Source organism: Pseudorca crassidens, chromosome 11, assembly GCF_039906515.1.
Source record: "Pseudorca crassidens isolate mPseCra1 chromosome 11, mPseCra1.hap1, whole genome shotgun sequence".
Lineage (NCBI taxonomy): Eukaryota > Metazoa > Chordata > Mammalia > Artiodactyla > Delphinidae > Pseudorca > Pseudorca crassidens.
The window spans coordinates 17,024,010-17,040,009 of NC_090306.1; the positions used below are offsets into that span (position 1 = coordinate 17,024,010).

At 38.9% G+C, this 16,000-nt stretch overlaps 1 protein-coding gene across 1 annotated transcript in view; it reads right to left on the reverse strand.

Annotated features, from left to right (window-relative positions):
* The window catches only part of GYS2 (glycogen synthase 2), a 60,518-nt gene extending 45,752 nt beyond the window's left edge, over nucleotides 1-14,766 (reverse strand). The window contains exons 1-2 of the mRNA XM_067695870.1: nucleotides 14,448-14,766; nucleotides 4,046-4,227 (exon numbers count right to left, since the gene is read on the reverse strand). Coding sequence (XP_067551971.1) covers nucleotides 4,046-4,227; nucleotides 14,448-14,565 — 300 coding nt within the window. The 5' untranslated portion in view covers nucleotides 14,566-14,766. The remainder of the gene's footprint in view (nucleotides 1-4,045; nucleotides 4,228-14,447) is intronic.
* Between the last annotated feature and the right edge of the window lie 1,234 nt (nucleotides 14,767-16,000).

Sequence of the window (16,000 nt, forward strand, 5' to 3'; positions counted from 1 at the left end):
TCTTCTGTCCTTCATTATCCTCCTGTGACCTTGAGCCCATGGTTTTAGGATTTAATATTATGGTCTACGTTTTTATGATAGAGTCATAAGGTGAACTGCTCTGTCTTTAACAACCTGGAGTCGGATATGTCTACCGTGTCACTTATTTTCCTTTATGCAACAGGACTTACAACATTTCCTGCCAGAAAAAAAGTTATTTCTCTAGACAAATGTGTATAATTTCCCTTATTCCTCCTATCAAGGAAAATGTGACACCAAGTGTTTCCCAATATGGTTGCTGTCAGAGGTTGTAACTAAATGTATTGCCCAAGATGCATTTTCTCTTTAATCTAGCAGCTCAAGGTCTAATTCTATTACCTTCATCAAATTGATTCTTTTATTCCTAAATGTTTTACCTTGTGCAAGTTTTAATGCAGTAGCTATTTCAAATTTTTTCCAATTGTAATTATTTAGTCACTTGTATATCCAAGTTTTAACTTCCCCTTTGGTCTCTATTTTTCTATAGTAATTTACTCATGCTCTTTATTTTATGTTTATTCTCAGATTACATGCAAGGCAATACCATAAATCACTTCAAACCCTTCTTGAAGTTGGCAGAAGCTAAGAGCTTCTCTCTTTGGTTATCCAGACCTCTCTAGTAAACTGAATGTGTCTACACTGCTTACATTGATGTTATGACTCCACCCAAGGCTGAATTTTACAGAACATGAAAGCCCGTTTGATCATCATTCCCTTGCCTGGGACTCAGGAATGTATGGTGATGTCTCTTTCCCAGCCATGCCTCAGTCAACATTGAAAGACCCTCATTATGTGTCAGTCGCTTCCACTGTAATTCAGTATTTATTGCTCTTTCAGATTGAGTTTTCCTGAGCCCCAAACAACCTTTCAATCGTTTTCTCTTTGGGACACTCATTGCTTTATGCATTCAGTTAACAAGTAGCTACTGGCTGCCTAATATGTGACATATGATACAGTGAGCGCTGAACAGAGAACGTAAGCTAGCTTGTCTTGACGTGCAGTGCATTCTCAGCCCTGACATGGAGACATCCTTACATCAGAAATCCATTTAGAATCTTGAGACCAGTCAGTTCCACCATGGTTTTCACCTCCCTCTTTTATCGCAAGTGCTTCAAATGTGAACCCCTTCTAACATCTCACTCATTTCATCCCAACAGCACAACATGCAACCTTCCTTACTCTCCTAATTCTCCATGTTACTCTCACGGTGATATGCTTCCATGGTGCCCTCTGGGACCTCAAGTTCCCTTTTAAACTAAATATTCTGCACCTTAAACCTTGTATATATCTCCTAGACAACACCACTGACATGGACATCTCAGTAAGAACTTCTCATTTTTTCACCCCCAGAAACTATATTCCTGGGGTGAGTAGGAAGGAAAGTTAGGAGTTTTTAAATTACACTGAAACTTTTAAAACCTTATTCTTTATTCGTATATAAAGACACCTGTGAAATTTTCCTTATGCAAATACGTTACGTTCCTTGTCCGACAAATCTCTTGGTTACTTTTCTACCTTATTCTGGGCAACTTTAAAATCCAGGATTATATCCTACACACTTACATCATAGCTATTGGACGTTACTGACTTCAAAGAACTTCATGGCAATCTTACCCTTGTCAAACTCCAAACTGTTCCTCCTCTGAAATGTTCAACCTTAGCTTTGTATCCCTTGACCACAACTACCATACTTCCACTTCTCTCACTATATTTCTCCCAGTGTATGCCTCCCTTCAAGACCTCCAGTTTCTGGAACCTCCCATTTTCTCCTGCATCATCCCCATCTTTCTCCTTTCATCCTTCCCTTCCTATCCATTTCAGACCTAACAATTCATCAACACAACAATTAATTCAGTCAATCATACAGTTACCGCTAAGACTTGTGCCACCTGGCCCCACTGCACAAATGCTGGAATTAAACGACACCAAATCTCCAACTATTTACTTCCTTCACTTCCACTCTAGCTGCTGGAGAAAGTCACAGTCGTGTATATTTGTGCCATTAAAAAGTCACGACTGGGCTTCCCTGGTGGCGCAGTGGTTGGGAGTCCGCCTGCCAATGCAGGGGAGACGGGTTCGTGCCCCGGTCCGGGAGGATCCCACATGCCGCGGAGCGGCTGGGCCCGTGAGCCATGGCCGCTGAGCCTGCGCGTCCGGAGCCTGTGCTCCGCAACGGGAGAGGCCACAACAGTGAGAGGCCCGCGTACAGCAAAAAAAAAAAAACAAAAAAAAAAAACAAGAAAGTCACGACTGTACCTTAAAAATGTCTAGAAATTCTTTTCCCTATTCCTTGAACACTTTCTGAACGTTTTTTGTCATATTCTCTTATTTTAACACTTGCCTCCTCTCAGAAGATGACCTTTAGCTCTTAAGATCATCAGAAACACTGAGTGAGACCATCCTGAATTCTTCATCAGCTTATCTCTGTTTGCATTCATCCTTTGTTTCCAGTTTGAGTGAGGAGTGAAGAACGATCCTTTTAGTAGTGCTTTGGATCTCGTTCCCTCTCCTGTCCTCAGTGATCTTAGTCTCTTCAATCATCCATTCCTTCTGAACTTTCAGCTTCTCTCTGCTCCCCCTAGATATTTCCTTTTGTCATATAAATGTGCTCACTCATATTTAAGAAAATACCAACTCTCAAAACCATGTCACTCTGAAACAACTTATTATCTTTCCTCTTCACAGAAAAATCTCATAGCCACACTTCTGTATCCTTCATCTCACCACTCATTCATTCCTCAAGATACTGCAATCTGATTTAACCCTCCTTTTTCCCCTGAAGCTGTAGTTAGCAGGCTGACCACAAATGGCCTGAATATTGCTAAACCAAGCTGACCCTGGTTCAATCCTTTGTTGATTCAGTCCCTCCTCTATACTTGAAACTCTTTCCTTCCTTGTCTTGACATCTCTATTCCTGTTGTGATGGCAGCAAATTACTGCCTTCCTAGTAGTTTAAAACAACGCAAATCTGTTATCTGTAAGATTTGGGAGCAAGTCCTCTGAAATGGGTCTTATGGGTTAAAACCGACATGTCAGCAGAGTTGCATTCCACTTGCAGTCCCTAGGGGAGAATCTGTTCTTTAGCCTTTCCCAGCTTCTAGAGGCCACCTGCATTTCTTGGCTTGTGGCCCCTTCCTTCCTCCATCTCAAAGCTCTCATCACTCCAATTTCTGCTTCCATTGTCATATCTCATCTCTGATTCTAATTCTACTGCCTCCTTTTTTTTTTTTTTTTCGGTACGTGGGCCTCTCACTGTTGTGGCCTCTCCCGTTGCGGAGCACAGGCTCCGGACATGCAGGCTCAGTGGCCATGGCTCATGGGCCCAGCCGCTCCGCGGCATGTGGGATCTTCCTGGACCGGGGCACGAACCCGTGTGCCCTGCATCAGCAGGCAGACTCTCAACCACTGCGCCACCAGGGAAGCCCTACTGCCTCCTTCTTATAAGGACCCTTGTAATTACATTGGACCCACCCAGATAATCCAGGATAATCTTCCCATCTCAAGAACCTTAACATAGTCACAACTACAAAGTTCTTCTGCTTTATAAGGTAACATATTCACAGGTTCTGAGGATTAGCACTTAGACATCCTTGGTTCTAATCACCAGCTGAACTTCTACTTTTGCAGTCTCTGACTTCTTTTTGTGTAGATATTCTAACATGTTCACATTGCCCAAGATTTGGCTCAAAACCTTTGCTCTTAGTCTATAATCTTCCACTGAATAATGCTATCAATACCCATATTGTCAACTACAATTTAGACACAAATCACTTTTCCCCAAACATCTCTATTCTATACTCTCTGCTGAGTTCCAAACCTAGTATACTTCTAGATGGATATATTATGGTTTTCACAAAGTACCTCAAATGTAACCTATTTAAAATCAAGTTCATCATCTTTTTCTAAACCAACTCCTTTCCCCTAAGAAGATGAGTGGCCTTTTCTTGTGAGTTTGTGTACATTGTGGTGTTTTCCCACAACAGTTTACTAAGGCTTGCTTAATGAAGTGTCAGACAGTATCCTTTACCTGGCAGCCATGTTTGTTCATCACGTCCACTGCTCTTCCCACAGCATCATTTACAGGTTCACATTGTTCCACCTGAGTCTTCATATTATGCTCAAAATATGGACCAAGCAGAAAGTAATTGTCTCCCCATTCATCTGCTGTTGTTTTGGCCTTTGTCTGAATCACAGTATAGATGCCACCAACTGTTAAAAAGAAAAGGTCCCATTATCATTCAGGTTAGTAGTTCATTTTAAGTGATGAAGGGATGGACACGAGTCTTCATTTTTTTCTATGTTACTTAAGCCAACATTTTTTTATTGAAGTATAGTTGATATATAATATTGGGTTAGTACTCATTTTTAAGTTAGCATTTGGGATCCATCAAACGCAAGGGTTTATTTAACTTTCTAAAAGAAAATTTTTAAGGGACATAATCAAAGAGTTACTATTTTGTTCAATTTCATGCTGGGTGCTTGTCAGAAAGCAACAGGTTGGCAGCAGCAGAGAAGTACAAATATTTCAAGGAAACCTGAAGAGACAATTGGAATAAAGCAGTACTTGGCTTAAACCTCTATCCACATGGAAGTGTCAAAGGTGAGACAAACAGCTATTGTCATGACACATGCCCTCAGCAGCAGTAATCACATTTCACCCCTTCTCCAACCGTGGTCCAAGGGGATAAAATACGACCAAGTAACAGCCACTGCTCAAATTGTAAGTCTCCCAGGATAAAGAGCCTCTTCCCTTCTAGGGACCAAGCAAGTACCTTTTGACAAGGAGAAGCTGATGGATTTTGAGGGGGGGGATGCTTGGCCCAATCCTCATGTCAAACCCAATGAAACAAATACAAGTTTTCATATGGTATTTCATTTTGCCTCTCTGGCATTGCTGCTACCACTATTAAAACACAAAGCCAAAAAATATGTATACTCTTGGAAAATATGCAGACTGTTATACCCAGCATGTTTACCTCTGGAAAACTGTCCTGGGGGAAAAATAAGAAGATGTGTGTATAAGGATATTTATTAAAGAATTATGGTGGTGAAAAATTGTAACCAACTTTAATTGAACTAGTTAACTCACGTAACCTGTCTAAGGCTCAATTGGCTCACCTGTTCAAGGGGGCTAAAACAGTACATCACTTGGGGAGGAAGGGCAGGTTGGAGCAGCAGTATTAAAAATTAGGCCTCATTGAAAAGGTGATATTTGGAGTGAGTACTTAAAAGGGTAAGGAAATCAGGCAAGTGGATATCATGGGGAAGAAATTTTTAGGCAGAGAGAACAGTCAGAGGCAAGGCTCTATTTTGGGAGCAGAGAGTCCTAGGCATTCAAAAGGAGGGGTTCAGTAAACAGGGGGGAGGAATAGAGAGGACCGAGGGGAAAAAGGCCTTCAGTAAACTAGACAGAATATTTCCCGTGCCAGCTCAAGGCAATCACCTCATATGAGAATATGAAAACAATGTGAATCAATTTCTTGAGCGATCTTTGTCCATGAACCACAGGCAAAGGAACGACTCAAGAAATCCTGTATAAAATTCCCAAGCCAATACAGATTCTGGCACCAATCATCAACCCCACTTCCAAGGACAATTTTGTTACTTGTATATTAAGAAGGAAAAGTCTTATTTTTCATCATGGTTTTTCATAAGGTATTTCAATTCTTCAGGATGTAGGGTCTGATAGCTACTGCATCTCTTAAATTTCTTATTTCAATAAAGTAGACCTTTAATAATAAATCTTACTGATAGTCATAACTGAGAGCCAAAAGGTAGAATTGCCATTTGCCTATTTTTTTAAAAGTCTGAATCACTCAAAATACACACTTTGGTAAATTGCCTTTTGAGAGGTGAGACACAAAAGGCAAATGTTAATAGTATTACATGATACAACTGGGTTCATTAATTTATAAAAGAAAAGAGCTAATGTAACTCCCAACATATAAATATTACATGTAATTTTCATATAAGCCTACATAAATGTATTGTCCTTAGAAACTTGATCTTTAAGAAAAAACTTTTTGACCATACCTAAAAGAAACTTAAACTGTCACTTGAGCAGAATCTGATAATAAGGACACTATCAATCTCAGCTCAGGTGGGGACAGCGTGTCCTCAGATGAGGACCGCGTGGGACCAGAAAGAGGCTCTGCAAACCTGCAAGCAGAGCCTTTCAGACTGCACCAGGACAGGATTCACTTAACCATTCAACCACGAATCTGAGTCTACATAAATTGATGCCAACCTCAAGGATGCCTAAATATTTCCCCAAATTCCAGAAAAATTTAGGAACCGTCAAAACCACTTGTTGAGGAAAAAAAAAATTAGAGAAATAGTTCGCAAGAGCAACTAAAAAGAAGAACTTTTCTCTAACGTCTTGGAGTCACATCTTAGCAGCATATTTAAAGGTATATATATTTATATAAGCTTTATTCAAGCCCACTGTCAATAAAAATTGAAAATCTCCAAATAATTCCTCCTCTTTGTAGACTATTTTCCTTCATGTTTATATTATCCAGGGGACTATGTTATCGGGTTCTGATGGCATACACTTATTAAATGTCTTATTCACATTTCAGGTCTTGAAAACTCTCTTTTATTTGCAACTGTGTACCTTGCCCAGAGACCTTTGAACATCCTTGCTTGTTAGATTATGTGTTGCAAATTAAAATACACTCGGGTTAATGCAAACATATTTTTATTTACTAAAGGATGTAAGGGAGAAGAGAAATTTTTCATTTCAAAAAAAATACATGGTTAGATTTGAGAATTGAAATGCAAAGATAGACACAATCAATCTGCTGCTTCTTTTTCCCATTTGAGGACTTCAACCTTGAGATAAATAGTCCCCAAATAGCCTTAGAGTGTTTACAAATACTATGGCTATGTTCTTTCAGTCTATCAGGAATAAAAACATAAAATTTTAAAAAATTTCATCCCCTATTGGTTGAGACTTGATTGTAAATAAAACTTCCCTCCTCCCAGGCTTCTCCCCGTACAGTCTTTCTATGGGGAGGTCCTCTTACTGCTATTTCACAGGTTCAAGCTCCATTTCAGGCCCTCCCTGTCCTTCCCAGATTTATATGCCAACGACTTTCCTTAATTTTCACTCTATTTACCACCTTATACCCCAAACTCCTCTCTTGGCATGCTCATGAAAGATGAGTATGATAGCTGAGAAATAGGGTCATTCCTATTTTCAAATCTGGAGTACAAACCAAAGGTTCACCAACACACATTTTTTAATGAATTGTTTTACCACAGTGTAGGTCATTGAATTTGGACTTACCCTTCACTTTCAAACATGTACTTTGTCTGTTATTGATCTATACTTTCCTGAAACAACATGGAAGCTGTCTGTAGTGTGAGGGCAAAGTATCAAGCCTTTCGTCAGAAAGAAAAGATGAGCTATCATAGCATATATGTCAATGAAGTAGCTAAAACCTCAAGTTTTTATCTAGAAACACTGCTGATATTGTTAAAAGCAGAATTCCAAGGCAGTATGGAAGGTGGACACCAACCATAAAAAGGAGATATATGTTATAATATATAAATGTAAGTATATATATATATAGACTCTTCACTGTATTTAAATGGTTAAAAGAGAATTTAGAAGTCTATGATTTCAGTGTGGATAGCTACTAATCTGACCCTCCTGTCCCAAGACACAGTTACAGAAGCAGGGGTAGTCATTACACAGTTAGACATCATTCTCTGAGGCAGCAGGTCTTGGTAGGAAAGAGATTAAATGCTACTGGTGACGATGGCCACCAAATGTTCGTGTACCTAGCAGTCAGCTGGGTCTGTGGTTCAAATCAAAGCAGCCGCAGTCCTGGGCAGTGGGAGATGATACACTAAGAGCATGCCCACAAGCACGCCCCACCCTGATTACATCCACAGCGGCAGCTCTGAATATTTTATACAGGAAGGGCTTAGTCATGGCAATCTGGATGAAAGGGAAGTGGAGAGACAGTACTCATCTTGAACGTATGTGTGTGATAAGCGTGGTTCTTACAGAGACTGTGTGTTTCATGTGGTGTGGTTCAGGATGCTTTTGACATGACATGGCCACTGCATATCCACACCAGGCAAAGAAACCCCAACCTCTAATTACAGCGTTGCCCATGATTGTAGTAACTTTGATCCATGTATTGTTTTTCTCTTTCTTCTTCTGCATTTAAAAATAGAAACATGCAATTGCTCAAAGTGAGAGCTAGTGTGAAAATGAATGTCCCCATTTTATGAATAAACTTTATAAGAGATAACAATAAGGTAACAGAGTGTTAATAGCTGCTAAGCACAGTTCTAAGTGATTTACAGTTGGTGTTTCTTCTAGTTTTCACAACACTATTAAGGAAGGTGCTATTATTATCTTTATTTTTAGATGGGGAAACTGAGACACAGAGAGGCTATGAGATGGATCCAATATTACAAAGGTAATGATGGAGTTGGGATTACAATCCAGGCAGTCTGACTCCAGAGCCCACAAATTTTAGATAGCAGTATTGTAAGTATAATTGTCCCTTGGTACCCACAGCAGGTTGGTTTTGGGGACACCACTCCCCAACCACCACTGTGGATACCAAAATCCAAGGATGCTCAAATCCCTTACATAAAATGGCATAGTATTTGCATATAACCTATGCCTATCCTCCTATATACTTTAAATCATCTCTAGGTTACTTATAACACCTAACACAATGTAAATGGGGGTGTAACTAGTTTGCTGGTACGTGGTAAATTCAAGGTTTGCTTTTTGGAGCTTTCTGGAATTTTATTTCGACTATTTTTGATCCAGAGTTGGTTGAATCCGCAGATGTGGAACCGTGGATACGGACAGCCAACTGTAACTCTATTGAACAACATACTGATGAATCTTTGAAAATGGTGGTGGGAGGGGCAGAGGGAGAAAGTGAGCAGTATCACACATCTTTAAGTCTTGGGGAAGGTGGAATCCTTTCTACTCTGCTCTCGAGAAAGGCCATTTGGAAAACAGCACTTAGGGGAAATAGCTTTTTTATTTTGGCTCTAAACATTCTGAGTTAATAAAAAGGAACCCAAGGTTAAGGGAACTTTAGAGCAGTGGTTCTCACATCAATCGCAGGGACCTTTGGAAATCTGATGAAATCATTCAGTCCTTGTCTCTGACAAAGCACGTACACGTATGAGCACACAATATACACATATGAGCACACAATATTCACATACAATTTTGGAAGGTTTGCAAACTCCTGGAAGTTCACTTTCATCAAGGTCTCCACCTTTAGAACTCCTGCCTCAGATTGCAGTAGTGGACTTGATCATAATGTTTCTACAACATCTTTCTGACTGTAGTTTTCTGAATTATTCCATGTGCCTTTTGTACCATGTAACCCAGAACTGAACTATGGTGTCCAGTTTGAGGAGGGAGCAGGGAGAAATATTATGTCAGGCAATAAGCTGGTGTGGACAAAGAATGTCACCTGCCATTTCAGTAAACAAAGGATGTTTTGTGCATGAAGTTATCAGCCACCACCTGCCCCGATGGTACACCCTGAGGGGAATTCAGGATGGAGAAAAACAGGATACTGGCCCTAGATAGTTAAGAATCATATCAAAGGAATATTTCAATCATTGAAATCAATGATTTCAATGATTTCTGCAAGCCCAGTCTCTTGCATCTTTCCAAACATAGAAAATACTTAAAGTCATTAACTTGAGATGTCTGTCTTTGTAATTAGCAGTAACCTTTTGATGTCTGACTACATGTTCATGTTTTTTTTTTTTTTCCAGCAAAAATTGCTATATATCCTGGCCCTTGCCTTACCTCTTTGGAACACTCCCTCAGAGTGAACTGAGAGGCTATAGTCTTCAGAAAGTCTGCTGAATAAAACACAGTTCTCAACTTTTAGGTTGTGCAATCTTTTTTTCAGTTGACACTGGCTTGGTGCTAAAACAAATTGCTTTTAGTCAACTTTTAGAGGAAAGCATCCATTTATTGACTAAATTTCCGAAGTGTTCACATTTATTAGATTAGCATACGTTATTTTTGACAACATTCATTAAACTCTTTTTAATGACCCTAAATATCCTCCACATGGTCATTGGTCCACAATCTACAATGATTTGGGCAAGTTTGTATAGAAGAAATGATTGTAGCAAAGAAGTTGAGAGTAAAGCTTATCTCCAATATTGGGGCAAAACTCTCCATCCTAGACCATGGCACAGTTACTTTCCTGCTAGCCTGTCCCGCAACTAGTAATAGTGCTTTTTGTGGTGTATATATACAATGGAATGCTACTCAACCATGAAAAAAGAATGAAATTGTGCCATTTGCAGCAACATGGATGGACTTGGAAGGCATTATGTTAAGTGAAATTCGTGAGAGAGAGAAAGACAAATCCTGTATGATATCGCTTATGTGTGGAATCTAAAAGATACAACAAATTAGTGAATAAAACCAAAAGGAAGCAGACACAAAGACATAGAGAACAAATGAGTGGTTACCAGTGGGGAGATGGAAGGGGGGAGGAGCAATGTAGGGGTCGGGGGAAAAAGTTATTACGGGATTATATGAAATCATGTGTGTGAAAGTTGCAAACTGTAAAGCACTATAGAATTTAAAGAATTTTTCATTCAGTTAAAAAAAAATTTAAAAAAACCACATCTGACTCCTTAACACTTCCCATTATCTAGAACTTCAATGGCTTCTCATCCTTCGTGGATTGGAAATGTAACTCCTTAAGGCTCTTAACTCACCATACACTCCACAGTCCAGCCCTTGCTGGTCTCTCTTGTCTCCTCTCATGCTCCACTCCTTTTCCGCAACTGAGTTTCCCTCAGATCATTGAACAGAGTATACTTCCTCACCTCTGCACCTTGGCATGTACAGTTCCCACGCATAGAACTCTGTCCCCTCTTTATCACCACCTCATCTCTACCCAACAGCTATTCATCCTTCAGGTGTCAGCTCAAATGTCTTTTCATCAAAGGTTCTTCCCAAGCCTCCAACTAGGTAAAAATCTCCCCCATCCCCAATAAATTACAGGCAGACCTCAGAGGTAATTGTAGGCTGTGCTCCAGGCCAGCTCAATAGAGCGAGTGTTGCAATAAAGAGAATCATGAATTTTTTGGTTTCCCTGTGCCTATAAAAGGTATGTTTACACTATACCACAATCTGTTAAGCATGCAATAGCATTTGTCTAAAAAAAATAATGTACATACCTTAATTTAAAAATACCTTATTACTAAAAAAGACTGCCCATCATCTGAGCCTTCAGTGAGTGGTAATCTTTTTGCAGTAGTAACATCAAAGATCACTGATCACCATAACAAATACATTAATAATGAAAAATTTGATATATTGTGAGGATTACTAGACTGTGACACAGAGACACGAAATTTGATGCAGGGGTGCCACAAACCTTCAATTTGTAAGAAAAATGCAACATTGGCTAAGTACAAGAAAGCGAAACAGTAAAATGAGGTCTGCCTTTATAGTCCTAGAGCACCTTGTTCTCACTCTTACACTCATTACATTTGACTACAATTGCATGTTCAATGTCCATCTTCCTACAAGTTCATAAATTCTGGAAGATTGGGAATCAATTCTGTATTGTCAAATTCTAAGCCCCTTGTTTTCCAGTGTCTGATACCCAGTAGACACTTGATGAATCTTTACTGAATGAGAGCAATAAATTTCAAGGTTAATGTGAACAAGTAGAAAAGGTTATTTTGACGTCTGAGAATTAACACCCAATAATTTAACTATGACTCTCCTGTTTGTTATATTTTACACATTTCCATTGTTTATGGGCAAAATTCTGGCAGTTAGGAATCTTTTTCCCCTAAGAAATCTTTTGTCTTCTTGGATATGAATACATTTTGTTGTTTCCACAAAACATTGTAAGATGGCTGGAGCATACTACATTCATTTTATCATGAATAAACTGATATTCAGACAGTTTAAGGGATTTTTTTCTAAGTCTTAGAAAACCCTGACCTTTTTGACTAAAGTCCTGTGTCCTTTCACCTACAGGGCACTTCCTTAGAAACTGGACATTTTAATTTTTAATGCTTGTGTGGTAATAAAAAAGAGAAGTGGACCCGGAGGAGACCTAAATGCTAGTCCCAACCCTGCCATTTGCTTGATCATTTAATACCTTGTAGGCATCCTTTTCATCTATGAAGTGGGGGAGTTGGAGTCATGATCTCAGAGATGCTTCCTATCACTGCCATGAACTGCAGGGAAGTAAAAGTTCAAAGTAAAGTTTTTCAAAGAGACTGTAGTGTCAATGTCTTGTCAGGGATGGACACAATAATTGTCCATTTATATAAAAATTTCTTAAAAATATGACCATGGGGGCTTCCCTGGTGGCGCAGTGGTTGAGAGTCCGCCTGCCGATGCAGGGGACACGGGTTTGTGTCCCGGTCCGGGAAGATCCCACATGCCGCGGAGCGGCTGGGCCCGTGAGCCATGGCCGCTGAGCCTGCACGTCCGGAGCCTGTGCTCTGCAACGGGAGAGGCCACAACAGTGAGAGGCTCGCATACCGAAAAAAAAAAATGACCATGATAAATATTAAAGGTATGTTGGAAATGATATCAATTTGGGTAAGTCACTCTGTGGGTCCCATCTTGACAAGAAAATTCCCTTCCTCTTGCATGGGAAATGAAAGAAAATAAGTATCGAAGGCAACTTGGAGGTTGAAAAATAAATGTATTCATTCCTTCATGCAAAAGAAAAAACCCATTGAGCATTTTCTATGCGCCAGGCACTGTTCTAGGCCCTGAGAGCTGCATACATGTAGTCAGGATACAAGATCTGTGGGATAGACAGTTTCACCCGTGTGTGCCCAGCACCGGGAGACAATGCCCCAGCAATGTTTGCTAGAAGGAAGGAGAGGGGCTCTGCTCAGGAGAACCCACACAGAGGTCTTCTGAACTGATTCTTGGTGCAAAAGAGTACCCGCCAGTTTTTTCCACCAATAAGCTATATCCTTGAGTTCCTGCTTACTCTGAAGAAAACGACCTCTATTTCAAGGCACAGTCTGGGATTCATATGTAGTAGAGATGGCTCTGTTCCCAGGAGCTTTGGGCATATTTAAAAACCTTGGACTGGAAAAAGAACAGTAGGAACAGCTATTGGTATAATACTTCATGCTTCCATATTAAGGTTTCTGTCCCCTTCTTCCTCAGTAAACTGCAAAGAGGAAGACTGTGATTTGTTCTCTGACATTCATTCCGTGCATTTCTAAATAAGAAGAATTCATTTTTAATTTTTAGTTTATGATTTTATGAATTTTATGAATGCATACACATGAGAGCTTTGAGCATAAGGTAAAAATCAGATTCTAAATACAATTTCTCTGATTTTGAGGTTTTGCTGGCTCTGATTAGCTAAAAGGAAGAAGTAATGTATCACATTCATGTTTATTTCAGATCCTTTAGACTACTGCAATAAACATGTCATAAAAAAAAAACAAAAAAATAAATTTCAAAAAGATGAACATGTAATAGATCACATCACATGTTATCATTTCAGATCCTTTAAATTCCACAAGTTATCACTGCCTTACCCATCAATCTTTTGGCCTGGTTTTTCATGACCTTGAAGAACTCAACCTTCAGAACGGTTCCTTTTTCTTTACCAATATTCCTTCAGTATTAGTGGTAATAGTCTTGACACTTTTAAACTAGACAATATCAATCCACGAGGAACTGTTTTTTAATAATTTTACAGATACCTTTATCATAAAAATCATTTAGGTCACAGTTCTCTGCCTTGCCATCTCCAATCCAGTGTAAGTGATACTATACCTTATTAGGAAATTGTTTTAGATTTGGCAATTTGATTTCCTTTCTTATTTTATAATTTCTATGTTTATATAGTATTGAAGAAAAAATTACATGCATTCTTCTTAATAGGAGCTCAATATTATGCCTTCTGAACTGGTTCTAAGTTAAAACTTTAATTCCAAGCTAATCTTGAATTATTAGAAATATTGTTAAATATTTCATATAATCGCTAACGGAGTGTGGGGTTAAAGTTTCTAATTGGTCCTGATCAGGCACAGTTCTTCCTAAAATAAAGTACAAAAGTGTGCTTTTCTTTGCTGAGAAAAATCATAAGACCAGAAAGGTAAATATTAACTCTATAGTCCTGTCTTGTCATAACACGGATTTCAAATTTTAATTTAAATACACATTCTCTGGCCATGACTAATATTTTCAGTTTTCTCTTCCTTCCACACATCCACCAGTTTAAGGTTTCATTGCCTTTCATTTCAACCTTGTCGAAATAGACAAGGTTACACATGATCTAAACATACTCGGTTTGAATACTTTCCTCACTCACTGGCAATTCATCCTTACTAGAGAGCATTCTGTGAAATCCTAATCTACATTCTTCAGCAATCTGTCAAATAACCACCTCAGGGGCAGTACCAACCTTTATTGGTCACTTCCCAAGCGACTTCAAAGAGCAGTAAATCCTCCACAGGGAGTCCGGCTTCCCACCGGGGAAGCCCACCCAGGGATGTCACAGATAGGGATCGGCCTCGGAGCATTCTTCCTTCAGTTCTCTGGCACTTTTGAATCCCTCTTTCAATGAACTGTAATCCTAGGAGCGGTGCACGTTGGGGACTCAGAGGTTCAGAGCTAGTAGATCACAGGCTTTGGTAGCTTCTCAGAGGAATAAACCAGCAGAAAGAAATCTCATGGCCTTCCCAGAGAATTTCCAATGGAAGGCAGAATTCTCGGCTCCTTTTACAGTCTTTCTGGGACGGTCCAGTGAGGACACTATCTCTGATCAATATCTACCCAAACAACCCAGAGCAATCACAAGTAAAACCCTCCAGTTTGGGGCTTAGGTAAGCACCCCCTGGGATAATGGAATCTTCACAGGCCGATCATGACGCGAGTCCGGACATTTAGCCCTTGTCCTCTTGACCAAACTCCTAGACTCACACAGTCATCAGTACTTATTTCATCACTTCCAATGTGATCCAGGAGTAGCAGTTCCCCTTATAAATTTTGCAGACCGCTGTACGTTACACGTAGAATTGACTGGGATGTATTTCTAAGCTCTAAATCTCTTTAGATTTCCTAAGTAAGTATTATTTTTTCTCTTGATTCCCATTTCTAGATCACTAAGAAAAATTATTTCTACTTATTTTATTCTACATTGACAAATCTAATTTTGATGAGAGGCATCGATCTTGGTTCCCCTTTCCTTAATTACTTTTCTTAAAAATTTCCCTATGAAAATGCCAGGATGTCTTTGAGTATAACAAAGAACGTAATTTTGACTGACCCATTATCATCAGACCATCATTTTAATGAGGTTGTAGAAATTAATTTTAGTCATATTTGTATAATTACCTCAAATATTATCAAATTGATAAAAAATAATTCAATGGATGTAAAAGTGTTCAAATATGGGAAGAAAATTGCAAAAGACATTAAGTTCTGAAATATGACCAGGATCTGCCTGTCAATAAATGCTATAAATATATATTTTTTCCCATGTGTTTGTATGTATATAAGCATGTATGTGCTAATTTATTTACACACACAACTACACTCTATATTGCTCCTAAAGGGAGTAAAGACATTCACAAAATGAATGTTTTGAAACCTCTTACTTTACAGTTTTAGCCTACAATCGATACGTTTACATTATTATTCCATATAGCGGCAGAATTGAAATTCACGCAAAATATCCTTCACGTTAGAACATGAGCAGAATTCTCATAGAATAGTTTGTTACTTGTTAGTACTTTTACTATTTTAATTTTTTACTATTTATTGTAACTAATCTTATTTGTTACTTCTTAGTACTAAAACTTAATGAAAGATTCTAACATTTTAGAGTTAGAAAGGTTAGAATCTTTAATAAGGTCTTTAGCCATTTTCTGTACAGGGGGCCTTACCTACTTAGGCATATTTTAATGACTCGAGATAGAGAAAACCATATTTCATTATCTGATATTAATAAATCAA